The 26,226-nt window shown below is 39.2% G+C and overlaps 1 protein-coding gene across 3 annotated transcripts in view; it reads left to right on the top strand.

Moving 5' to 3' along the window:
* Positions 1-26,226, top strand: part of LOC124800121 (protein pellino-like) — a 165,057-nt gene that overhangs the window by 114,615 nt on the left and 24,216 nt on the right. For all 3 annotated transcript variants that reach the window (XM_047262973.1, XM_047262971.1, XM_047262972.1), the window contains one exon: positions 899-1,120. In XM_047262973.1, coding sequence (XP_047118929.1) covers positions 899-1,120 — 222 coding nt within the window. The remainder of the gene's footprint in view (positions 1-898; positions 1,121-26,226) is intronic.

The following is a 26,226-nucleotide window of genomic DNA, read 5'->3' as shown; positions in this document are numbered from 1 at the left end:
TGGCCGAAAGTTTTGTGTGACAGACTTTTTGTTGTGCCTCTCTGCAATTCAGCATCTCCACTATATGGTGAGTAGCAGCTTTTCTTTTCATAATTTGTTACATTCCGTCCTGAATTTTCCAGTATTTTCATTTTTTCAGGTATAAACCGCACTTTGTAAAAACCGTAAATGGTTCACAATTCACAACACAGTGAAGGTAACATTGCATTACATTATGTGATGTAATGAACAACCCACTAGAAAGAAAGGGGCCCATACAATACAATACAAAACAATATAGTGAATATATACCTCTAGTTGGTAGCATGCTTCTGAAACAAGGCACACCAAAGTAATATTAAAAATCCTAATAACATACTGTCGAATTCTTGGTGCAATACAAATAATGGGAGTAAAGTTCAGGCATTGAGCAGTGACAAGGACATATGCAAGTTTAAAGAAATCTTGTTGATCCGACAGTAAGACAACTTTTAATGTCCTTTACAGGAATGTTAGTCTAACATGGATCAGTTCTAAAAGAAACAATTGGAAAAGCCGCGCGGGTTAGCCGTGCGGTCTAAGGCTGCCTCCGAGTCGGAGGTTAGAGTCCTCCCTTGGACAGGGGGGGGGGGGTTTGTTGTTGTCCTTAGCTTAAGTTAGGTTAATTAGTGTGGACGCCTAGGGACCTATGACCTTAGCAGTTTGGTCCCATAGGAACTTACCACAAAAAAATTTGTATAGTTCACAATTCTTTGCTTTTTTGTTTTAACTAATAAAGTTAAAGCAAAACAATATAAGAACTCCGTTAAAATGGTGTTAATAGTGAATCCGCTATTGGTGAAGTTTGTGATAGATTGATGTTATATTATTGTTTTGCTTTTTAATGATTTAACGTGATGCGGTAATTTTTTTGTTTCAGACAAAAGACAGCCTCCGCCAGGCACTCTCTGAGGAGTCAATATTCAAATGTACAGGGATGTGCGTGCAATACAAAGACTCAGATTCCTCCACGATATTGAGTTCGTCAGGCAGTACGGACTCACAGAAAAAATGCTTACCTCACGTGTATTTCAAATGTGGACATGTGCAGACCTGTGTTGATACCACGAGGAATTATGCAGCTTGTCCAGTTTGTTTAGAGGTTTGTAAATGCAGTTTATTGTGCATTAGAGGTGTGTGTGTGTGTGTGTGTGTGTGTGTGTGTGTGGTGTTGTTGTTGTTGCTTTTTTTTTCTTTTTGCTTTTTTTTTTTTTTTTTCACTTATCGTAATTGGGTCCATATCTTAGAAAACTTTGATTTCTTTTGGTATTGTGAATGAAAACCTCTTCTGGATCACTATTTTTTTATTTTAATTTTGTTTTTATTTTAATTGATGACCGTTTTTGGTCTGACTGGTACCGTTTTTGGTCTGACTGGTACATTATCTTCGTACTAGTGCTACAAGGCATAGTTTGCCAGTAATGGAATTTGTTACATTCCTGCCACTAGTGCACCTTCGCCACTAGATGTGAAGATGATCTGCTAGTCAGATCGAAATAAGTTACCATTCGTTAGAAAAAGCAGTGATTCATATGGTGTTGCCATTCATTCTGTGTGTTACAATGTAACCAAAACATAAAATAACATCATTATGAGTGTGTTTATTTTTAAATCGTAGGGTTGACAGATAAATTTGGTCAGGTTCTTATCATATAACGAGATGTCATTTGATGTTATTTCTGTCGTACTCATAGTAAATTCTATATATTTGTTAAACTTTTAGGATCAGTGTGATGTGTGTTTATTCTTAGAGCAGCACTGTCTTTCTCACTGAGGAGAAAGTGTGGTCGGTTGTTAGTCAAGGACAGTTCAAATGCGAAGTGTGCATTTCATAATAAATAGATGAGCAGTTGGAAGGTGATATGCAGATCATTGAGCGTATTACCACCGTAGGCATATGTAAAATAGGATCTACTCTTATTTCCTTTTGAAGCAAGACAGAAGTAATATAAGAAGAAGATTCAGTTATTACATTCTCACTTCAGCTGTTGATCTGGATAAATGTCTCCAGGTGGCTTGGGATTTTAGTCAGGTGCTATATGGGAAGTCCAAGCTAGAGGCTTATTTGATTTTTTCCCTCAGATTTCTGTTTGTGCTGTGGGATGAAAATTTCTAGTGTTACCCCTGAAAGGTTTTCCAAACAATCTCCATAATTGGAAGTGACTGTATTGTATGTGGGCTCCAGGAAGTTTACAGGGATGCTCTCATGTCCTAAAATAAATTATTGAACTGGATTGGAAACAAATTACTGTGAATGAGAATTTAAAAGTCTTTATCCTTAATTGATAGAGTTGTTGCAAAACGTCCCAAAGTTGAAGACCCTTCAGGAAAGCAGTTGTGTACATAAAAAGGCACTGAGAGTTTAAAAATAAGACAAATGTGTGATGGGTTGGCTACCTCAAGCAAAGCAAGGTTTATTGCAATAAATGAAATGTTGAGTTCTGTTTATATATAAAATTTGTTCACTGAGAATTGAATTTAGATTAAAGGAGGCATAGTTCTCAGCAGTTACATGTTCTAATGTGTTTCTTACGGGACTATATTCAACTTACATAATTCTTTCAGAAATGTTCAGTGTCAACACTCAATAACAGGAAATAACCCATTCCTGCAATAGTAGTTGAAAATGATTTGAAGGTATCAGAAAAACTGTGTAATTATTAATGGCTTATCAAGGATTTCTTTGCCTTTATTGTGACTGCCAGTGGCAAGAGAATTGACACTTGACTTTTCTGTTTCGTGAACACTGTTATGAAGCACATCACACTGCGATACCTTCCACAAGATGCTAAGATGTTCAAAATGAGACATTAGCAAAATGATTATGGGACATCCAGAAAGGAATTTAATAAATTTAAGAGGATATATCATCATTCACCAAATAGAGAATATTCTCAGAAGGCTTCATGCAGGTAAACCAGGCAGAAAAATAATAAGAGGTTCCAGACTAACAAGGGGACATCACCAACTTGACCTCATATTTTAAGGAGAAGAAAACATGCTTCCAAGATATCAGACTCAGCAGTTGATCTTAAGTGAAAATTTTTGGCATAATTCTGATGGTATACAGTTACGACAATTTGAGTGTACAGTTTTTAAGCATTAACGTGTACCAGTTTTTTGTCACTGGCCTGCTCCTGTCTAACACATAGTGCAAAGTGTTGTACATAAGAGTGAAAACTAGATGCCTAATACTTGTGGGATGTTGAAGGTTGGTGAGGGGACAAGGTGACATCCTCTCAACATGTTTCGAAATCTTGTTTGAGAACATGTTATTCTACATGAAAATGATGTTAGTAATAGGAGTACATAATACGTCAACCCCACGCGCTCTGGAAGTCATGTCAAGTTGGTGAACCGGTGGACAAAACTTTTGAATTTGTGGAAAATCAAACAAATTTAGGAGCTAGCTGCATCTTGTTCCACTTGGTGGTATTTTTAGTGTAGAAACTTCAGTGTCTTCTACTCTGTGCTCTTCATACAGTGGCAAGCTTCTGTACCTGGAAAACTTGTCTATGATTAAAACTGTTCTGCAGCCATCCCTTAAGATTTTAGAAAACACCTGTCATCACATCTGTAAATGTTTTGTTGACTTTTCCAAAAGAGGTGCTACGCTAAATTAGTGTTTGCCTGATACAAACGTCACTTGATCCACAGCTGCTTCGAAATTATAGACAGAGGTGACAGTCAATATCCATATGTAGATAACATTTGTATTGTGGAAATTTGATTGTCATTCCATACTGCTCCTTGAAGTGCCACACTATAATTCGTTGGCTCACAGATATTGTGAATACAAATCTCTTACTCACTCACTTGAGTATTAAGCGACTGCAGTATGGCAGAGTGAGTGACAAATAACCGGAGTACTTGCCCTTTTAGAAGTGGTGTATTCAGAAGGTGTAACTGCATGTTATCAGAGTTATGGTCCAAATTTTTGCATGCGGGTGTCACACCTTGTGAATTACTGTCTGTTTCAAACAAGACAGCAGTTGGTGCTGACAGAGACTGTAGGTTCATCTTAACTGGTTACTGAGTGAACATTGCAAAGGGCACTGCATGCAGTGGCCATTTGGATTTGGTTATCTTGCAAGGCCGTGTAAAGCTGCAAATTGTCAGTGGGCCAAACCACACAGAATCTGGACAGCAGCTGGCTGGAAATTGTAGTATGAGACGGTGGCCAAATGAGGTGTTTCAGGCCAAAAGTGGTTCTGTGATGTCTTAAGCCCACCCATTCAGATTACAGTGTACATGAACCAGGAAGTTCTTGGTGATGAAAGTACACACTTTTTTCTACATCCCTATCCTGAGAACGCTGTGGAGGACAAGCTCATTTTTAAAAAAAATTACAGAGCAGTTTTCACAAGACAGCACAGGCACATTCGTTGCCTGATCAGCAGTTTGGCACTTTATACCATCCTGCTGGCTTACTAAACCACTCAATCTTAACTCTGTGGAAGACATCTGGGACAATTTAGAACAATAGATAAATGCAGCATTCAACATTTGGTAGTTTCATGAGATCTAATCACCAATGACTGGTCTCAGTTGGATGTGTCATATCTGAAGAAATTTGTGCACCATCTTCTGTGCCACGTGGAGGCCTTTTATCAGGGCTAGAGAGAGTGCTACACACTACTAGTGTGTCATCTTGGAGTGAGACGTGCTATCTTGTTGTGTGATATGCTTACATAAATCTAATGAAGGGCTTTTTAAGCTAAACAGTTTCTAGCCGTCATAACATCTTGATCTACTGTTCATGGCCTCGCCTCCGCTCTCAAGGCCTCGCCTCCGCTCTCAAGGCCTCGCCTCCGCTCTCAAGGCCTCGCCTCCGCTCTCAAGGCCTCGCCTCCGCTCTCAAGGCCTCGCCTCCGCTCTCAAGGCCTCGCCTCCGCTCTCAAGGCGTCGCCTCCGCTCTCTCGCCCTCGCTCACGTCGCCTCCGCTCTCTCGCCCTCGCTCACGTCGCCTCCGCTCTCTCGCCCTCGCTCACGTCGCCTCCGCTGTCACGCCCTCGCTCACGTCGCCTCCGCTGTCACGCCCTCGCTCACGTCGCCTCCGCTGTCACGCCCTCGCTCACGTCGCCTCCGCTGTCACGCCCTCGCTCACGTCGCCTCCGCTCTCACGCCTTCCATCGCCTCCTCTATCCATTTATTTGGTGAGTGTGTGTGTACACACACACACACACACACACACACACACACACACACACACACACACACACACACACCGTGGAGCGTAGGGAGCACTTAAAAAATGGCAAAACCTGCCTTGAAGTGTTTTGTTAGGGAAGACTACAAAATAACAGATTTCGCTACTGATATTGATATTGTAGCCACCTGGTAGAATTGTACACAAAGCGTAATTTAATCATCACTAACACTTGCACGATTTATTGGTCTTGAACTGTAGATTAAAACTGAAGAAACTGAAAAACGTAGGAAATTAAGGAGATGGGACCTGGATAAATAGAAAGAACTAGAGATTGCTAAGAGCTTCAGAAGGAGCATTACATATCAGTTGACTAGAGCAGGGGGAATGAATGCAGTAGAAAATGAATGGGTAGCTTTAAGAGATGAAATAGTGAAGGGAGCAGAGGATCAAATAGGTAAAACCCCAAGGCCTAGAAGAAATCATTGGATAACACAAGAGATATTATTTGATGAAAGGAGAAAATATGAAAATGCAGCAAATGAAGCAGGCAAAAGGAATGCAACTGTTTAAAAAATGAGATTGATAAGATGTACAAAATGGCTAAGCAAGAATGTCAAGAGGACAAATGTAAGACTGAAGAAACTGAAAAACGTAGGAAATTAAGGAGATGGGACCTGGATAAATAGAAAGAACTAGAGATTGCTAAGAGCTTCAGAAGGAGCATTACATATCAGTTGACTAGAGCAGGGGGAATGAATGCAGTAGAAAATGAATGGGTAGCTTTAAGAGATGAAATAGTGAAGGGAGCAGAGGATCAAATAGGTAAAACCCCAAGGCCTAGAAGAAATCATTGGATAACACAAGAGATATTATTTGATGAAAGGAGAAAATATGAAAATGCAGCAAATGAAGCAGGCAAAAGGAATGCAACTGTTTAAAAAATGAGATTGATAAGATGTACAAAATGGCTAAGCAAGAATGTCAAGAGGACAAATGTAAGACTGAAGAAACTGAAAAACGTAGGAAATTAAGGAGATGGGACCTGGATAAATAGAAAGAACTAGAGATTACTAAGAGCTTCAGAAGGAGCATTACATATCAGTTGACTAGAGCAGGGGGAATGAATGCAGTAGAAAATGAATGGGTAGCTTTAAGAGATGAAATAGTGAAGGGAGCAGAGGATCAAATAGGTAAAACCCCAAGGCCTAGAAGAAATCATTGGATAACACAAGAGATATTATTTGATGAAAGGAGAAAATATGAAAATGCAGCAAATGAAGCAGGCAAAAGGAATGCAACTGTTTAAAAAATGAGATTGATAAGATGTACAAAATGGCTAAGCAAGAATGTCAAGAGGACAAATGTAAGGGTTTAGAAGCATATTTCAATAGGGGAAAGATACAAATCACAGATAGTAAAATTAGAGGACTTTGGGGAAAGAGGAGCAGCTGAATGAATATGAAGCGCTCAGGTGGAAAACCAGTTCCAAGCGAAGAAGGTAAACCTGAAAGGTGGATGGAGTACATAGAGGGTCTGTGAAATGGAGATAAACTAGAAGAAAATATTATGGAAATTAAGTGGATATAGTTAAAGATGAGACGGGAGACAAGATACTGCGAGAAAAATTTGACAGAACTCTGAAAGACCTAAGTCGAACAAGGTGCAGGGAGTAGACAATATTTTGTGAGAACTACTGATAGCATTGGGAGAGTCTGCCATGAATAAACTCTTCTGTCTGTTGTGCAAGATGTTTGTGGCAGGTGAAATACACTCAGACTTAAAGAAGAATGTAGTAATTGCAATTCCAAATAAAGCAGTTGCTGATAGGTGTGAAAATTACCAAACTATCAGTTCAATAGTTCATGGTCACAAAATACTAATATGAATTCTTCACAGAAGAACGGAAAGGTGGCCCAAGATGGTTTTCGAGAACAACAGTTTAGATTCTGGAGAAATGTAGGAACATTTGAGGCAGTAGTAATCCTATGACTTATCGTGGAAGATAGGTTAAGGAAAGACAAATCTATGTTCATAGCATTTGTAGAACAGAAATCTTTTGACAGTGTTGACTGGAATACTCTCTTTGAAATTCTGAAAATAGTAGGGGTAAAATACAGGGAGCGAAAGGCTATTTATAACTTTTACAGGAAACAGACGGCAATAATAGTGTGTCGAGGGGCTTGAAAGGGAAGCAGTGGTTGAGGAGGGAGTGGGACAGGGATGTAGCCAATCCCCAATGTTTTCAATCTGCACACTAAACAAGCAGTAAAGGAAACCAAAGAAAAATGTGGAGTAGGAATTAAAGTACAGGGGATAGAAATAAACTTTGAGGTTTGGTGATGACGTAATTCTGTCAATGACGGCAAAGAAATTCAAAGAGCACTTGAATTGAATAGAAATTGTCTTGCAAAGTAGATATAACATGAACATCGACAAAACCAAAACGAGGATAATTGAATGTTGTCGAATTCATTCAGGTGATAGTGAGGTAATCAGATCAGTAAACAAGGCACTTACAGTAGTAGATGAGTATTGTTATTTGGGCAGCAAATTAACTGATGATGGCCGATATAGAGGGGATGTAAAGTGTTGACTGGCATGGTAAGAAAAGCATTCCTAAAGGAGAGAAATTTGTTAACATCGAACCTAGATTTAAGTGTTAGGAAGTCTTTTCTGAAAATATTTCTATGGAATTTAGGTGTGTATGGAAGTGAAACAAAAAGAGAATAGAAGCTTTAAAAATGTGGTACTACAGAAGAATGTTGAAGATTAGATGGATAGATCACGTAACTAATGAGGAGGTACTGGATAGAATTGGGGAGACAAGAAGTTTGTGGCACAACTTGACTAAAAGAAGGGATCAATTGGTAGGACACACTCTGAGACATCAAAGGATCACCTGTTTAGTATTGGAGGAGGAAAGTGTGTGTGGGGGGGGGGGGGGGGCGGCGGTTAAAAATCGTAGAGGGAGGTCAAGAGATGAATGCAGTAAGCAGACTCGGAAACATACATGTTGCAATAGTTACTTGGAGAAGAAGAGGCTTGCGAAGGGTAGAGTAACATGGAGAGCTGCATAAAACCAATCTTCAGAGTGACAACAACAACTGCAGCATTCATTACCACCATCAATAAATTGTTCATTTTGGTTTACAGACATGAATGATTGAGTGCTGAAGCAAGATTCCAAGAAGTTGATGGACAAATCAGTTCTTTCATGATAAAATCTACTATATTAATCATCCACTTAGAGAACGTATCAACAAATGAATTGTTGAAGTTATATTTCTTACAGATTTTTCTTTTACAGGGAAATTTTGGGGAATCAGCATTCATATCTTTATATTTTAAAGTTGTTTCAGCCCAGAACGATTCAAAATTGTTTCTCATAAATTTAATTAATGTTAATCATATTGGCCTCCTTCAAAATGTGGGGACTGCCTGTGTAATGCTATGTTTACCATATCAGTGTGACCAAACAGTTTTACAAAATTTGATATCTGAACATTCATAAAAACATTTAGAAAAAATTCTTGAAGTTCTGTATAGCTAGACAAAACTGATGACTTTATGTAGTACCTTACGGCACACCTTGTAAGACAGTGGTTTAAAATTTGTAGATCCATCTGTCCTTTAAGTGAACAAAAAGATGTAACCTTTTAGGTGTATCTCTGACATAATGGAATAAGTCAAACAATGGAAAAATCCGGGATGAAATGTAACAGTATTATGAAAAGGAAAGTTGCCACTCACCTTACAGTGGAGATGCTGAGCTGCATATAGGCACAACAAAAAGACTGTCACAGATTAGCTTTTGGCCAGTATGGCCTTCATCAAAAAACCGCGCGCCTGACTGCAATCTCTGTTAACTGCAGCCACACTGAGCAGCAGCACCAGTGCATGATGGGATTGGTGATTGGTTGCGGGTAAGGAGGAGGCTGGGGTGGGGAGGGGGAGGGATAGTGGGGTGGGACGGGGGACAGTGAAGAGTGCTGCGGAGGGCAGGGGAGAGATCGATTGGGGGCGAGAGCGGTTGTGCAAAAGGAGGAAAGTAAAAAGACTGCTTACAGTGGTGGAGTGAGGGCTGGGTAGTACTGGAAAGAGAACAGGGAAGAGGCTGGATGGGTAAGGACAATGACTAACGAAGGGTGAGGCCAGGAGGGTTACAGGAACATAGGCTATATATTGCAGGGAAGCTGGTGTCAGCACAAGCTGTGAAGCAGTCATTGAAATGAAGGCTGTCATGTTGGTGGGCAGCTTACTCAACAACAGGGTGGTCCACTTGTTTCTTGGCCACAGTTCATCAGTGACCATTCATGCGGATAGACAGCTTGGTGGTTGTCATGCCCACATAAAATGCAGTTCAGTGATTGCAGCTGAGTTTGTGGATCACATGACTCATTTCACAGATAGGCCTACTTCATGGGATAGGTGATGTTTGTGGCCGGACTGGAGTAGGTGATGGTGGGAGGATGCTTGGGACAGGGTTGAGGTTCCTCATGTGTCGCTTACGTCACAGGCTGATATGTGGTATATCTTCATCTGTTGTTACTTCATCGTCTTCAGAATCCGTTTCTGCTACAATTATCAACTGATAATTTTGTGAAATCTGAGGCTGGTAATCCAGATCCTCATTAATATTGTTATCTACAGTATCTAGTTCCGAACTGGAACTGTTGCACTAGGAGAGAGAAGTTTCAAGAGGAGGAATGACAGTGGCTTTATATCCTTTTTCCATAGCAACTCACTGGAGTAGTCTTCATTTTTGCTGCAAACAAATGTATCTGTCAGCAGTGATGCTATTTTTTGCAACTACTATGCACCTCTCTGCCAAAAGTGTGAACAACGTGTTGAATCATGTTCAGAGAGTGTTAATAGACAGCAACCGTGACAAGAAGTGACTCATATTTGTGAAAGCCATCCACAAAATATGAAAGAATTTGTTGCTTGAGAGCAGCATCACCAAATAAAGGGTTAATAAGAATGATCTTTCTTCCTGTTGCGTCCATCTTAGCATCTGAGCTGGTAAGAAATTTCAGCAGTCATACACAAATCGCTAATAAAATCTTAGGCGCATGGTAGTGTTTTTATGTACTTGTGACATGTTGGAGTTCAAAGTGTTCTTCTACTAATGGTGGCAACATATAGCAGTACAACTATTCTTTCTTTGTTTTTGTTCTCATCTCCTGCCCCTCGATGATATTTTTCCACACTAAACAAGATAGGCCTATGTTTTTGAGGAAATAGTTATAAAGACCCCAGTTCCATTACATTGAAAATGTTTCCACACCTACTGCCTCACTATGATTTTGTAGTGTTAGTTTTGGTTGGAAAGATTACGGCCTTGCTCCAAAGCAATCGTGCCAGTTATTTTATGTGAAGAAATCCCTAGATTCAAGGCGGTTTTTCGGGCTCTCACTGACATTTTTGCCTAGCTGAGCAGCTTATCGTGTGTGATGTTATATTTGAATCATAAGTTGTAAGATTGCTTGAGATAAATGCGCATTTTGAGCTGGCCATCCATCTACACTGGAGACTAGTGTTTAACAATGACAAACTGTGCATTTCCCTCCAGTAATTGTACAGTTTCCGCAGTCTTATTGTCTTGTGTCCCCAGAACCTCAACCTATTGCTGTCATCACCTACATGGAAAAAACACGCTTTTTCATATGATCGATGGCTTCTGGGACATTTCTTAACTTTGGTATGTAGAATGTGTTTGACAATCCAGTTCGTGTGTGTGTGTGTGTGTGTGTGTGTGTGTGTGTGTGTGTGTGTGTGTGTGTGTTAAAAGGGGGAGGGGGATGTTATGTGCAGTATTTTATTACAAAAACTGAAACTTCCTTGCCCTGAAGTTACTCAAGATAATATAGTGAAGGAAGTAAACAACCTTTGATCTGCTTCTAGGAAAGAATCAAAGAACAGTGTGTATGCGCAACAGGACAGTCGAGAAATCCGGAAAAAACCTTGGAATTTTTTCATCCAGGAGAAAACTGGGAAAAACACGGGGAATTTTTAGAATTATGGGAATTTTTCATTGTTTTTGTTTTCAGTTAAAATTTTGTAATGCTCACTGGTAAAAATTGATAATCTAACAAAGAATTTTTACTGTATCCCACTAATGGAGAATAATACTGCAGCAATAAAACATAAATGAGAGGGAAACAACTAGAACATAAATTGCAAAGGAAAAGCATCATTTATAACAACAAAACACAGTGCACACAAAAGTGTTTGTCAACAGCAAAAGGCTTCAGGACGAAGACTTTGCAATACTTCATAACAACAAACCGTTTCTGATGAACATGATGTCACAATGTTTGCTGTAGGTTCATTTGAACAGTTGCCAGTGGGCTCATGTGCATGCGCATTTGAGTTGTGTGTGAACAGTACCTGCTCTCGCTTGTGACTACTTGAAGTGAGGCTATTAGCTGTATCAGCAGTTGCAACAAGCAGCCAGATGCTACCCGGAAAGATTTTTCTGATGCACTCAAGCTACTAGATTCGCACGTGCACAAAGCAGTCAGAGTTGTAGTGGGGAGGGGCGGGGGTAGTCTCCACTGTGACCCTTGTTTCCATTTACATTTCTCACATGAAATGAAAATAAAACTGATTTCTGTGGCCGGGAGCTATCAAGTGAATTAAGATACATTCACATAATTACGGATGGCTCAAATATGTTACTAGTTTCAATTTTCTTATTTCCATGTTTTTGGCAGTCTAGCATTGATCCCCTTGCAGAATAATGAAGTTATTTTTGTTGGTTTGCTAAGGAAATGGTGCTTTTATTACTTTTTTCCGCTGAGGCAGTCAATTTATTTGAAACCAAGTGTTTCATTCCACACTATTGGCTAGTTTCAACTATTCACTGAATTTCAAGTGCATATTTTCACCAAAAAAATTTACATCCCGAAAACCACAATGAAAAGCGTAATATGAGGTTCAGGTCTACTCCATTGTGAACATGGACATACGAATGTCCACTTTAAGTCAAATTATGCATTTTAGTATGGTTTACAAAATTCTGGTGCTCCCAGAGTATTCTCTGATGCCCTGTTTCTTCTGTGACGTGAAGTAAGATCTCGTAATGCTTTATACGTAGGGGCTTCCTATGTTGTGGTAGCTGCGCACGCGCAGTAGCCCCTGTCAAATGGTAGTTCGAAAAAAGTTACTTTTGAAGTAAATTTTCTTTTACGCAAGATGAATTATGTTAAGTGTGAGAATGTATGGTGAATTTCTTAAGTCGGAGCATTTGACTCTTGTTTAAAACTTGACACTCTGAGGACCAGCCACTTCGAAGAGTTTTGAGTGCAGAAAACCAGAAATTTATGTCATTATTAAAATTTTATTGGAACATTTGCATAATGTATCTTTAAGTGTAACACACACAAAAAACCAATATTATATGAGAAAGCTTAGCTTTCCTTGTAGCTACACCATGTTTATTAATTTAAACTATTAATTTTTCCAATTTGTGTGGTCACACTACTTAACAGTGATGTTGCTGTTGGTGGAGTACATCATGTGCCCTATGCTCTGAATATCCGCTGTCATAGCGGATATAGTCAAGATAACGCGACACAAGCTATAATTGATTGGGTTAGGCTGCGATCACAGTGGCATCAATGTCTGTAGATTCCGTTGATGATGATCAACATTGGCCGAGGATTACTAACCGTTTCAAATCAGTACGCCACTACATGCGCTCCTGCAATGTAGCCAACCTGATCATCCAAGTGTACATATTTTGGACGACAACTGGTGAAATTAATTTTTATTTATTTATTTATTTATTTTTTTTTTTTTTTTTTTTTCATAATGGCTGAAACAACATGAAACATTAACTGTGAGAAACAAATAAGTCTAGTCAGAGGTAGAATTTGTGGCATCCTGAGTGTAAAGCATATCATAACTGGGATACAGTTCAGAATCTATGGACTGGAATTGCTGTTTTATTGGCAAGCACAAATGGGCAAAACCTTTATCTGAATTTTTACGTGTGGATTATAATCAGGAAAAATAATTTGTTCAGGTGACATGGATGGATTATGTTTTAATCAAAGTTACTGTAGTGGATCTTTTTGGGTTGTGGTAAGTGGACGTCAGCTATCTACAAATTATAACTACTGCTTATGGGCATTGTTTTTATGGCAGTAGGGCACTGATTCTGTTATATGAAGTGGCTTACAAATGTGGTGTATGTATTTGTTTCAACTTTTGAGTGTTTTAGGTGTTCATAATATCTTACACTAAACTTCATGTTCGTCTTTCACACGCATACTGAATGACAGTCATTGAAAGTTAACTCTCACACACACACACACACACACACACACACACACACACACACACACACACTTGTCTGTATAGGTGTGTGTGTGGGCGCGCGAGAATGTATACCTGTCCCTTTTCTCCCCCTAAGGTAAGCCTTTCCGCTCCCGGGATTGGAATGACTCCTTACCCTCTGCCTTAAAACCCACATCCTTTCGTCTTTCCCTCTCGTTCCCTCTTTCCTGATGAATCAACCGTGGGTTGCAAAAGCTTGAAATTTGTGTGTGTGTTTGTGTGTTTTTTATTGTGTCTATCTACCAGCGCTTTCTCGTTTGGTAAGTCACAGCACTGTACAATGTTAAATACATTCAGCAAAACGGATTCGAGTAGGCCTGTACTTGTAGAGGTGTGATTTGAGGTCTATTAAAAAACCTGATTCTCACATTAAAGATGCAGATCTGGTTCAAGTAAAACTAGAAGTGACACTTTGATGTTTGACTTCTGTTGATTAATAATTAGGCTTGCAGTGCGTTCAGAAAAGTACAGTTTCAAAGTTTTTGTGTAATATGTTGGATGTTGTTTATGATGCTCGAAATACTAATTTAAAATCTAATATTTTCACTCTTGTACCTCAAATACCTGTACTACAAAATTTTATATATATTCTATACCGAGTTGTGCGAGTGCACTAAGACAGTGTCATATTGCTGATTTTCTTTCTTAAAAGCAACAGTCAATTTGAAATAATACTGCCTCCAGGAATATTGTTACTTCCTTTCTCAAATCCACTGGCCAAATGTTTAGAGAGCAGCAAAGTGTACTGTCTGAATATGCTGCCAATACTGCATTAATTTTCACCATTTTCAGAATAAAGTAAGCTGCTGTGAAACCATAAATCTATCATTCATTAACTAGATAATATTTCCTTATGTGTACACATTTTACCTATGTATCATACGATAGAAACATGTACTTTCACCATGTAAATTAACCATTACGTGTTTATAACATCATTGGCAACAACTTTACATGCCGAAGCCACACATCCTGATACTGTATCGTAATAAACCACACTCTGAACAATGTGTTTTGAGACTTCATTAGTGCAGTGTATTACTGAAACTACGTATTTTCGCAATGCATGTGCATAAATATGAAAAACATCAATTCAATTACAGTCTGTTAGTTTCTAAGATGGTGGTCCATTCTGACGTTAGTCGCCGGAGAAAGTAATTGGCATCACAAAGTTAAAGCATTTTTAACTTTTTTGGCATGGTGTTTTTCCGTTCATCTCGTATACTAATGAAACTTGTCTGTTAATTCCAGTAACTGAGGACAGAGTGTACAGAACTCGCCACATTGTTTTTGAGGCAGGTAAAGCATATTTACATGCATTGTTTAATAGTGAAAGGCGCACTTCAGCACTCAGGTCCAATTGCAGAGGCATCATGGTATTCACCCTACCCTTGGAGATTAAAATATATCCTACTTCATACATAAAATAGATTTTAACCTAACCTAAAGTTTTTGATTCCACCAAAAACTGACAAATGAGATCGGATTCTGGGTGACAAAGTTGTTGGCTGATGTTATCGAGCAACCTTTGGCGACAGCATTTGAAGACCATTGTTGGTGCCACTGTGAACACGGTCTCACAAAATCACATCACAATCTCGATTTCAGTGCTTTAGAAACGTGCTGTTTTTGGTGGAAATGAAATGTATACTATCATTATTCGAAAATATGCAGTGTACATGTTGCTGCACATCAAAGATGTCTCAAAAACATATCCCCCCCGCTTCAAAAGTGCTGGAGAGTTCTAGGATGGTAAGATGGTGTATAAAACCTTAACTATAAGTTTTACAGTTAACACGAAATAACTGTTTTTTCACCTGGGGCAGAAACTGTATTTTTAACCGGACCATCTGGGAAAAATCGGGAAATTTTCTTTCTTCGTCCGCGAAATCACCCTGAAGAAGTAACATGGGTGCAGCCACAGAATTACCTGTGCTGCTTTTCTTTCCTGCCAGACCTTTGCATGGAACAACAGAACTGAGGGGAGAACTGAATTTAATCTACACACCTTCAATTCGGATAACTGTGCAGATTTTGCCTTGAGGTAACTGCACAGTTAAACTGATGATGTGTGGACCCCCTTTAAATGGCAAAACATGAATGTGAATGTTTTCTTTCTTAATGCAGACAGGCTGCAAGATTTTGCGTTCAGGAATGGCTCTTTATTTTTCAGTATACACCGCACTAAGAAGAGAATGCCAAATCGTATTACTCTACTATGTGAAAGAGTTGAACTCTCCAGTTGTCTTTGATATCAAGGCTAATTGTCAGCTTCTTTTAAATCTTCAGCTCTCTTCTTTTGCTGGCCATAATTAAGCAAGAAACCTTCACAGTGTAGAATTCAACACTTCAGATCACCGTAATGCCAGATCACGTGACCTACATGCAGAAATTGACACTTGGGTCAAAATTACTGATGGAAAACTGTAACTTGCTTATTGACAGCAAGGATAGATCATGCACTACTGAGATAGTCTCTATCAGCAGATGATGTAACACGTTCAAAAATAAAAGAAATAGTCACAAACTGTCAAATATGTTGAAAATTTCGTGATAGCTGGGTTTCAGCTTGTGAAATGTTTTAATATTTATTCCTTTTAAGTGGACTTTTTCTGAAAGTGGGGGTTATTAAAACTGGATTTCAGTAACACATTATCAACAACAGTTTTACTTGACCGACAGATATATTCGTTAAGTGGAAATTCCTTAAAAGTGACTTTGTCAATGTGGGTTGTTCCTGTAAAATCTGTCTTTGTCGGTGCCAGAATTGCACAGTAATGTGGAAGCCAATTAATGTTCTGAATCTTGAAAATATGACGTATGGATAATGTGGTATGCAATTGATGATGGTATGCAGTGGAATTCATAAAATGTTCCTAGTGATCTCTACATTTGCAGACTGTTGGTTAATTTCTCGAACTTTAATTCGAGATTGCTTTTCTCCATCCATGTAGACCTGAATAAGCTTTTTAAATTACTAAAGAAAATCACAAAACAAAAGTTAAAAAATGGTTTTAACGTACCTGCCAAATCTCCCAATTTAAGCAGGAGACTCCAGATTTTCCAGTTTCCTCCTGCCTCCTGATTATACCTTTATTTCTCCTGATTTTTATTTATTAGTGTCTAACCTAATACATTTGATGTAAAAACCCGCTATTTCAGTTCCCCACCTTCAATTGCCTGAAGTCCTGTGATGTCCATGAAGCAATGAAGAATATGGTATGTCCCGTAGTAGCACAGTCCTACTTTCTGCACAAGTGTAAAAATCTGTACCAAATATCCCAGGCTGCATTTCACTGGCCTGTTCTTGGTATTATAGTGCTCTTGGTTGTTCTCCTTGGCATCCAGATTGAGTATGCAAGCCAGCTGTCTTTGTTTGGTCATGGTGATGAGTTGTTTCACATAGTCTTCTGGAGTACTGTTCTCTTGAAACAGGAACAGCGTATTCATTGTTGTGTTGGTCTGGTGACAGTGTAACAGAAACAACGATGTGATGCCTGTAGTTTCTCCCTTTGCTGTGTTGTACGTCAGTGTCATAGTGGGTTGTATTGTACCCCAAACTCACTGTGTGACATCAGTCTACATTGACAGTGTGTATGCCAATATCTCATTAAAGCATTCTGTGACACCTTTTGTATGTGGGTTACGTTGCAAAGTGAAATTACCTCTGACCCCAATTATGACTGGAAAACTTGCCGACGATCAGTGATCATCATATGGGGCACTGTTTGCTTCAAAGTAATGTCTTCTGCAAGGAATCTTGCAATTTCTGGAGCTTTGACAGTTGGCAAAGCTTTGCTGTCTCCCTAGCATTTGAAGCAGTCAGTGCAGATATTGTCCATTGATTCCCCTTTATCAACTTAGGGAACCACCCCATGAGAGTTCCCAGTTTTGGTGGAATGATGCTGCTGCAGGTGCAATTGGTACCAGATGCCTAGGAGTTAACTACGGATGTGCTCCTTTAGCTGGTGTTTGTTGCAGTGGTTAACATAGTGCCTAAAGGATCAGTTGAGAGGTGGTCAGTGATAGCCTGCATTTGATTGTGTTTAGAGTCTTCATGAATCCAAGGTGACCACATGTTGGAGCGTCATGAAAATATTTCAGGATCACTGGCTGCAGATCAGCTGGGGTGATGAGAAAACATTTCCCCTCTCCCCTCCCCTCCCCCCAGTGAGAGTGCCTCTTATACAATATTCAAATTATTAATTGGAATCTTCCTTTGATTAGTTCCTCAGTCTTCAAAGCCTCTATGGTTTACAATGAATTAGCCATAAAAATTACACTAAATATAGCAAAACAACACCAGGTTTGGCTGTATAACAGCACTTAATTTTCCAATAAAATGAAGTGATTTTTCCCTGTCCCTGCCCATAACTGTAGAGTCAGTGTGAATTTTAGTTTTGGCATTCTTCTTACACAGTTCTAGGCATGGGGAAGACGTTAGTGCTTCCTAAAAGATAAGGTGAGAGCTTTCTTGCATCTCATTTCTGGAAAATTTGGCATCTCCCTGCAGTAGTTCTTGTAAGGGGCGTGCCTTTATGTCCTTTATGAACAACTGGTAGTATAACAGGGTGTATACGACCCGGGAGGTCCGGGAAAAACCTGGGAATTTTTTTCATCCGGGAAAAACCCGGGAATTTTTTAGAATTCCGGGAATTCTTCATTGTTTTAGTTCCCGGTTAAATTTTTGTAATTTTGACTGGTAAGAACCAATACTCTAACAAAGGATATTACTGTATCCCACTACTGCAGAACAGTACTTCAACAATGAAACATAAACGAGAGAAAAAAAAAATGAAAATAACTTAAATTGCAAAGGAAATCCGCTATATATAACGACTACACACAGTGCTAATGCAAGTGTCTGCCAACAGCAAAATGTGTCAAAGGCATTAGGAAAACTATGCTATGCTTCATAACAACAAATTGCCTCCGATGAGCGTGAAGTCACAACTGTTTATATTAGATTCGTTTTAGCAGTTACAAGGGGGCTCATGCGTCATGCGCAATTGAGTCACATTTGAGTAGTGTATTCTCCTGCTTCTGGCTACAGGACTGTGGCTGTTGGCTGTGCAAGCAACTGGATGCTACCAGGAAAAGGGGGCGCCAAATTCATATTCATGAGGAAAAAAAACTTATTTCACAAAGCGCCCAGCTTCCAGCGCACGTTCGTCTATCGACTATTCATATGATTTTGTAACGCATGCCTGTTGGTTTTTGAATATTTTTGAACACATTTTAAATTGATTTGTGAATGAATCATTAGTTGATTTTCGGATGCGTGCATAGTGTACTCGATGTGTCTGTCAGGAGAATCCTTGTCACTTCTAGAAGTAAACTTTCCACAGACAAAAGGGGGTGGAGCTATACGAGCTGATCACAGTAAAGCCGAACGGATGAATTCCAATCATTGTCTGATTTTGTGGTTCATTCGGTATGCAAATGATCAGTGTTGTTATAATTACTAGCGAAATCCGTAGATTCAGACTACTAGAACGGAAATAAACAACTAACAGGAATAACAGGTGAGAAAGATTACGTATTATCTTCTCGGTGTATCCAAGAAAATGAAATTTTGGCAGGGAATTTTTGGCCAGATTGCTACACTGGCTAGGACCAGTTGTACAGTCCCCAGCTAGCAGCCGCTTAAGTTCTATTCTGGAAGTAATGCGGAAAATGTGTTGTATGAACATGCAACAATGCCTAACCGGAGAATAATCGTGGGATAACTAAACCTGTGATTCTGGCAGGGTTAGTGAAGTTAATCAACGAACAAATTTTGACACTGGCAGGAATAGCTACAGAATTGGTGATGACAAGATCGTTTGTTAGAACGAGAAAGGAGAAGAAACGGGGACATTACACAAATTATGAAAGCATAAGAAGATTCGAAATTCATATAAAAATTTCGTCGTACTGATCTCATGCTTGATAAACTGCTGCATATGAATGAAATTTGAAACTATTTCCTAACATAAAGCTTTTTTTTGTAGTAGGCCTAATAGGCATTTGTTATAGGTACTTCGTGAATTATATTCTGTCGTGTTATAAAAATGACAATTTGTGCCAAAACAGTCATTTATTTGGTGTGTGTTACAAAACTGCTGCAATATTAGAAAGGCCTATTTTGCTTTACGTAGCAGCCAGTGACAAAAGAGACGTAATCAGCTCGAGAAACCATACCAGTCTTGGTTATAATTTGTATTAGCATCTTTTTCAGTATTAGATAATGTCATTTCGATTTTTCATGTAGCAAAACGTTTGACGATCTTTCTCTTGTCTTTATTGGTTTTAAGTATCGTATATTTAATTCTATGTCGCACAAAACAGCAAGTTATTGGCTAATAGGCAATAAAGAGTGCAAATTTTCTGAAGAGTTCTTGTTCTCCCAATTACAAATAATCCCAACCAGTATTAATTGTGAGTTTTCTTTTAAGGGAGTAGGATGTCAAACAGGCCGACTGGGAGCAGGAGAGGCACCACAGCACATTTCAGTTTCCACTGTCCTGGATATAGTTTGATGTCATCCATTACAAAATATACACATTTTAATTCCACAGAGCGAAATACAGTGACATGCGATAGAAGAATGCTGTACAAAGAGGCGTGACACTGCACTTCGGCACCATTGAGACCAAATATGTCTTACATTTCCTCAAACACATATGTTTTATGTTTCAGACTTTACAGAAATATGTGTGATCGTAGGTACGGTGCTAATGCGCAGTGCAGTCTGAGCTATAGTGAGTAGTCCCCATGTAACTTGTGTTTACATTTAGTGATTGTGCTGTTTCCCTTTGTTTACTCTCAAGTCAAATGAAAACAAAACAGATATCTGTGGCCGGGAGCTATCAAGTGAATTAAAATACATTCACATAATTAGGGAAGGCTAAAATATGTCATTAGTTTCAGATTTTATTTTATTTCCACCTTTCTGACAGTCAAGCATTAATTGCTTTGCAGAACAATGAAGTTATTTTTGTCCGTTTGCTAAAGAAATTTGACTTTTATTAACCTTTTCCACAGAGGCAGTCAAATTCATATTCTTGAGGAGAAAGAAACCTTGTTTCACAAAGCGCCTAGCATCCAGCGCACGTTGGTCTATCGATTATTCATATGATTTTGAAACGCATCCTTGTAGGTTTTTGAACACAATCTCTAAGTTGATTTCTGAATGAATCGGAAGTTGATTTTTGAATGCGTGCATAGTGTATGTGATCTCTATCAGGGTAATCCTAGTCGCATCTAGAAATAGACTTTCCTGCAGGCAAAAGGGGACCGGGCTATAAGAGCTGAGCAGAGTAAAGCCGAACCAGTGAACACCAATCGTTGTCTGATTATGTTGTTGTTCGGGTTTGCGAATGATCAGCGTTGTTATAATTACTAGGGAAATCCATAGATTCAGACTACCAGAGTAGAAATAAATGACTGACAGGAGTAACAGGTAAGAAAGATTACACATTATCCTCTCGGTGTAGCCAAGAAAATGAAATTTTGTCAGAAAATCTTTGGCCAGATCGCTACATTAGTAAGGGCCAGTTGGACAGTCCCTGTCTAGCAGCCGCTTAAGTTCTGTTCTGGAAGTAGCACGGAAAATGGTTTGTACGAACGTAACAACGCCTAACCGGAGAATAATCGGGGATAAGTAAGCCAGTGATTCTGGCAGGGTTAGTGAAGTTAACCGGCGAATAAGTTTTGTCAAAGGCAGAATAGTTCCAGAATTAATCATGACAAGATTGATTGTTAGAACGAGGAAGGAGAAGAAACGCCGACATCACAGAAATTGGGGAAGAATATGACGATTCCAAATATATATGTAAACTACTTCTTTTCGATCTCATGCTCGAGAAACTGGAGTGTATGAATGAAATGTGAAACTATTTTCTAACATAAAGCTTTTTGCTTGTAGTAGACCTAATAGGCATTTTATGTCGGTCTTCATGAATTATATTCTGTCATGTTATAAAAATGACCATTTGTGCCAAAACAGTCTCGTTTATTTGGTGTGTGTTACAATTTTGGCAGTGTTAGAAAGGCCTATCTTGTTTTATCTAGCAGACAGTGACGAAATAGATGCAATCAGATCAAGAACCCATACCAATCTTGGGTACTATATGTATTAACAGCTTACGCAGTATTAGACAGCGATATTTCGATTCCTCATGTAGCTAAACGTTTGACGAACTTTGATGAGGTAACAGATTCTTTCGCAGAAAGGAAAGCACGTCATGTAAAGCTGTAGCAGGATTAGAGATAATAGAATGCTAGGAGCTAAGGATTGAAGAAGTGTGTACTGTCTTGCTTGCCTCTTGTCTTTACTGACTTTATGTATCCTATATTTAATTTTATGTCACCCAAAACAGAAGGTAATTAGCCAACAGGCAATAAAGAGCGCAAATTTTCTGAAGAGTTCTTCTCCCGATTACAAAATGCGAGTTTAGGAGAGGCGCTACAGGACATTTTAATTTCCACTGTCCTGAATATAGTTTGATGGCATCCAGTACAAAATATACACCGTTTCAATTTAACGGAGCGAAATACAGTGACATCCAATAGATTTTTACGTCGTATCTCAAATGCTTGAGGGAGGGATCGGGGGGGGGGGGGGGGGGGGGGGGGGTCGGAAATATCGTAGATCCGGGACTGATGCGCAGAGCAGTCCGAGTTATGGTGGGGAAGTGTGTAGTATCCACATGACCCGTGTTTACATTTAGTGATTTTGCTGTTTCCTCTTCGTTTACTGCTCTCACTTCAAATGAAAACAAAATGGATTTCTGTGGCCGGGGAACTATCAAGTGAATTAAAATACATTCACATAATTACGGAAGGCTAATATGTTATTAGTTTCAGAATTTATTTTATTTCCACTTTTCTGACAGTCATGCATTAATCGCCTTGTAGAACAATGAAGTTATTTTTGTCGGTTTGCTGAAGAAATTCGGTTTTTATTAATCTGTTTCTGCTGAGGCAGTCAATGTGTTTGAAACGAAGTTTTTAGTTCCACACTATTGGCTAATTTCAACTGCCCGCTGCATTTAATTGCATCCTCTTCTAGCACGTATGGCATTATGCCATAATAAAGAAGCAAAAATGAGTTAATACAGTACTGGTACCCCAAGAAAATTTGCATCCCGAAACCCACACTGAAAAGCTTAATATCAGATCGAGGCCTACTTCATTGGGAATCTGGACATATGAATGTGCTCTTTAAGTATACACTTCAAATGTGCCATTTTAGTGTGGTTCACAAAATTCCGATGCTCTTGGAGTATCCTCTTATGGCTTGTTTCTTTTATGACATAATGTAAGATCTTTACGTGTTTTACACGTACATACATACAGGCTTCCTGTGTCATAGCAGCTGCCAAAGCGCGGTGGCGCCTGTTATTGGGCGCTCTCTGACGACTACTGATACGAACCTATTTCTAACAGGTCGCGGGAAAATATTGTGACTGGTGGTTTGAAAAGCGTTACTTTCAAAGTAAATTTTCTTTTAGGCAAGCTGAACTATGGGCGAGAATGTACGATGAATTTCTTAAATCACAGAGCGTTTTATGATGAGCCATTTCAAACCCAGAAGATCAGACATTCATGTCGTTATTATGAGCGAATTGATATAGTGCTACAGGAAGCTCTCTCCTCTGCAGTAGCTAATTTATTTGTGGAAAACTTCAAGGACAAGTCACTGGACTCGGCTAAAAATTTTACTGGCACATTTGTCTAATATATGTGAAAGCTTAGCTTCTCTTGCAGCTTATTAACCTTAGAGACCAATATTATATGTGAAAGCTTTTCTTTTCTTGTAGCAACACTATGTATATTAATTTAAAACATTAACTTTTCCTGATTGTGTATACACGCTACTTAACAGTGATGCTATTAGCTGACTACATCACGTGTCGAGTGGTCTGAAGAACCGCTGTCATCGACTGGCGGCATCATGTGATATGAGCTATGACTGGCTTACAAAAGCGCAGCTCAATCTCGATTACAATGGTTCAGAAAGTAGCTTGCGGTGTTTGGTGGAATTTGAATTTATACTTTCGTAATACGAAAATATGCAGCGTAAATGTTGCTGAATGTCAAAAATCTTTCCAAAAGGGGTTTGCTTCCCCGAGTTTCGTTTTCTAAAGTGCCAGGAAATTCTATGCCCATGTATAAAAACATAACCATTCAAAGGATTGATAAGTTTTACAGCTCCGAGGAAAAATATACTGTCACTTAATAACACGGAAAAAGTGTTTTTTTATCTGGGAGAAAGTGTATTTTTAACTGGGAAATCTGGGAAAAATCCGGGAATTTTTTTTCCTTGTCCGCTTATACACCCTGTATAATGTTGTGTATTGATGACTTTTGGATGCCAATGAAGAGCACTCAAAAAGAGGAAACCAGAGATAAAACACAGGTGGTAGGTGTAGATGGTTGCCTTTAGCTTACACTAGGGAAACTGGAATGGAAGAAGCTTGTGAATTGCGGATGCTCTGAGCCCTTGAGAACCACGATGTCAATGAGTACACACAGGTTAAAATGAGATTGGAAAGGAGTAAAACTGCTGAAATAGTGGCCCCCGCTCATGAGGGGGAGGTATCGACCCTCAGGCCGGAGGAAAGTGTTGTTAAGAACCACCTCTACTAGGTGTCCTTTGACAATGTTAGGCACTGATCCACGCAGTCACTTGCCGTCACTGGAAGTTTGTCTTTCTTCCTTTGCTTCTGTCCTTTCAGAAACTGCAGACTGACCTGAACTCCCTCAAGTTCTTATATGCTTCTTATAACCTTTGTCAAGACATGGCATAGTAAGCAAATTTTCGTGTCAGGTGTGCATTTATTTTTTTATTTTATTTTATTTATTTTTTTTGGGGGGGGGCGGGGGGGGGGGGATACATAGGAACTTCGTAAATACTCAGCCCGATGTTGTGACTACTACATGACAGCTTTGAGACTCAGCTCTTGCATGCTAGTGAGAACAGATGGATCTAGATGAGCAGAAGAAAGAAGCAGAGGTCTTTATTTCGATGCTGGACAACAGAAGATGCAGCCAGGACAACTAGTCACAACAATAATATGGAGGTTGCAGGAGTGATAAAGAGATCAGCTGGAGCAGTAGTCACTGTCCTGAGAGAATTAATAGTACAAGTAACACAGCAGTGGCTGGGCGGACTACAGGCAGCAAGCTGCGGCTCAGTACTGAACCCGGCATGTTTCAACATAGTTGAGGACAGTGTGACACTGCAGTGGGCACACAGTGAAGTCCTACCCAGCACAGCAGACATACAGTGAAGCAGTCTTAGTGGCAGCGCATCTTGACTCGCCTTTGCACAGCTCGTCACAAAAAAGTGAATCATGGTCACAACTGAGACTGTAGTCACTGTGAGTGTAGCAGCAACCAAGACTCTTAAACTCGTTCTCCATGCTTTCAATGGTACAAAGTCCACATAAAATGAATTTATAAACAATGTGGATGTAACTTTTAAACCATTCTGTGAAACGGGCCATCCAATACTGTTCAAATTTGTAAAATTCCATATTCAGGGTCCTGCGTGGGGCAGACTACATGTGCTAATTACCATCCACGATGGAAGAATTAAAAAAATCCTTTGTTTAAAAATTACATGTAACCACAGTTTGGTCTTTTGTGCCTGTGAGATGCTTACTAGTAAACAATCAAAAGGAGAATCAATTGCAGACTGGCAAGTAATTCAGATTCGCTTCAATACAATTTTTTGAGGTTGTTCATAATGCAATGTCAGATTCAGAACAGACAGGATCTTTGTTGTTAGTAGAAAAATTAAATAGACAAGTGCTCATTCTTGGAATTTATGATGAGTGCAGAGAGACAACTGTGTGTACAAGGGGCAAAAACATTACCGTAAATGAGGCGGTATAAGTTGTTTTGACAGAAGTCTCGAAAATTGTGTGCCAAAGAAGACAGTCAAGGTGTGAAAGTTGCAGTTTATTGGGACATAGAAGTCCCTCTAAGAAAGCAAAGCCAGGGAAATCATAGAAAAGAGAAGTATAAGAATACAATCACCCGAAAACAGTATTTAAAGTAAACTGTAAAAGTAAAAGTGAGTTTGTAGAATTGAATTGCACACAGACTAGAGAAAGTCCGGTAAGATTGCAATACTGTATGAGCACTGGTGATCCACTAATTGGTGGAAGAGCCGCAGTATTGATACATTATTTGACCATGGAATGCTTGGTCTGTGTCTACTCCCTTCTGGTTTTAAATGTATCTGAAAATTGTCACACAAGGCTGACACTTTCTGATGTTTGTTTGTCATTCCTGACCTTAATCGGCAATGGAATAGTAGCTTTGTCCCTCATCTTGTCTATAGTGCTAACAGAGCACGATATTTCAGTCATTGACATTAAGCTGCTTTTCCTGGTTCACCCGTCCCTACACATATACCTTTTGGGATGAATTGTGGCTGCTTTTTGACAGTTTGTGATCTGAAGTTGTCCTTGATCACCTACAATGTTCATGTTCGTCATTGACATGCAGATTTCTTTTGTGAGCCTGAGCAGCTTGTTGCAACAGACGAAATCTTAACAGTTTAACTGAGCATCTGTATCAACAAAAATAATTAATTTTTGAAAAAATAAAATGCGATAACATCTTCAGCAGCAAACCACCACTCAGAACTATGCTTGTTGAAGTAGGTTTGTCAGTCCGGAGTTAATCATCCACATTCTAGGCTGTTTGTGATACCT

Source organism: Schistocerca piceifrons, chromosome 1 (assembly GCF_021461385.2).
Source record: "Schistocerca piceifrons isolate TAMUIC-IGC-003096 chromosome 1, iqSchPice1.1, whole genome shotgun sequence".
NCBI classification, from domain to species: domain Eukaryota; kingdom Metazoa; phylum Arthropoda; class Insecta; order Orthoptera; family Acrididae; genus Schistocerca; species Schistocerca piceifrons.
The sequence above is the reverse complement of the archived record's forward strand: the minus strand, read 5'-3'. Positions and strand labels throughout refer to the sequence as shown.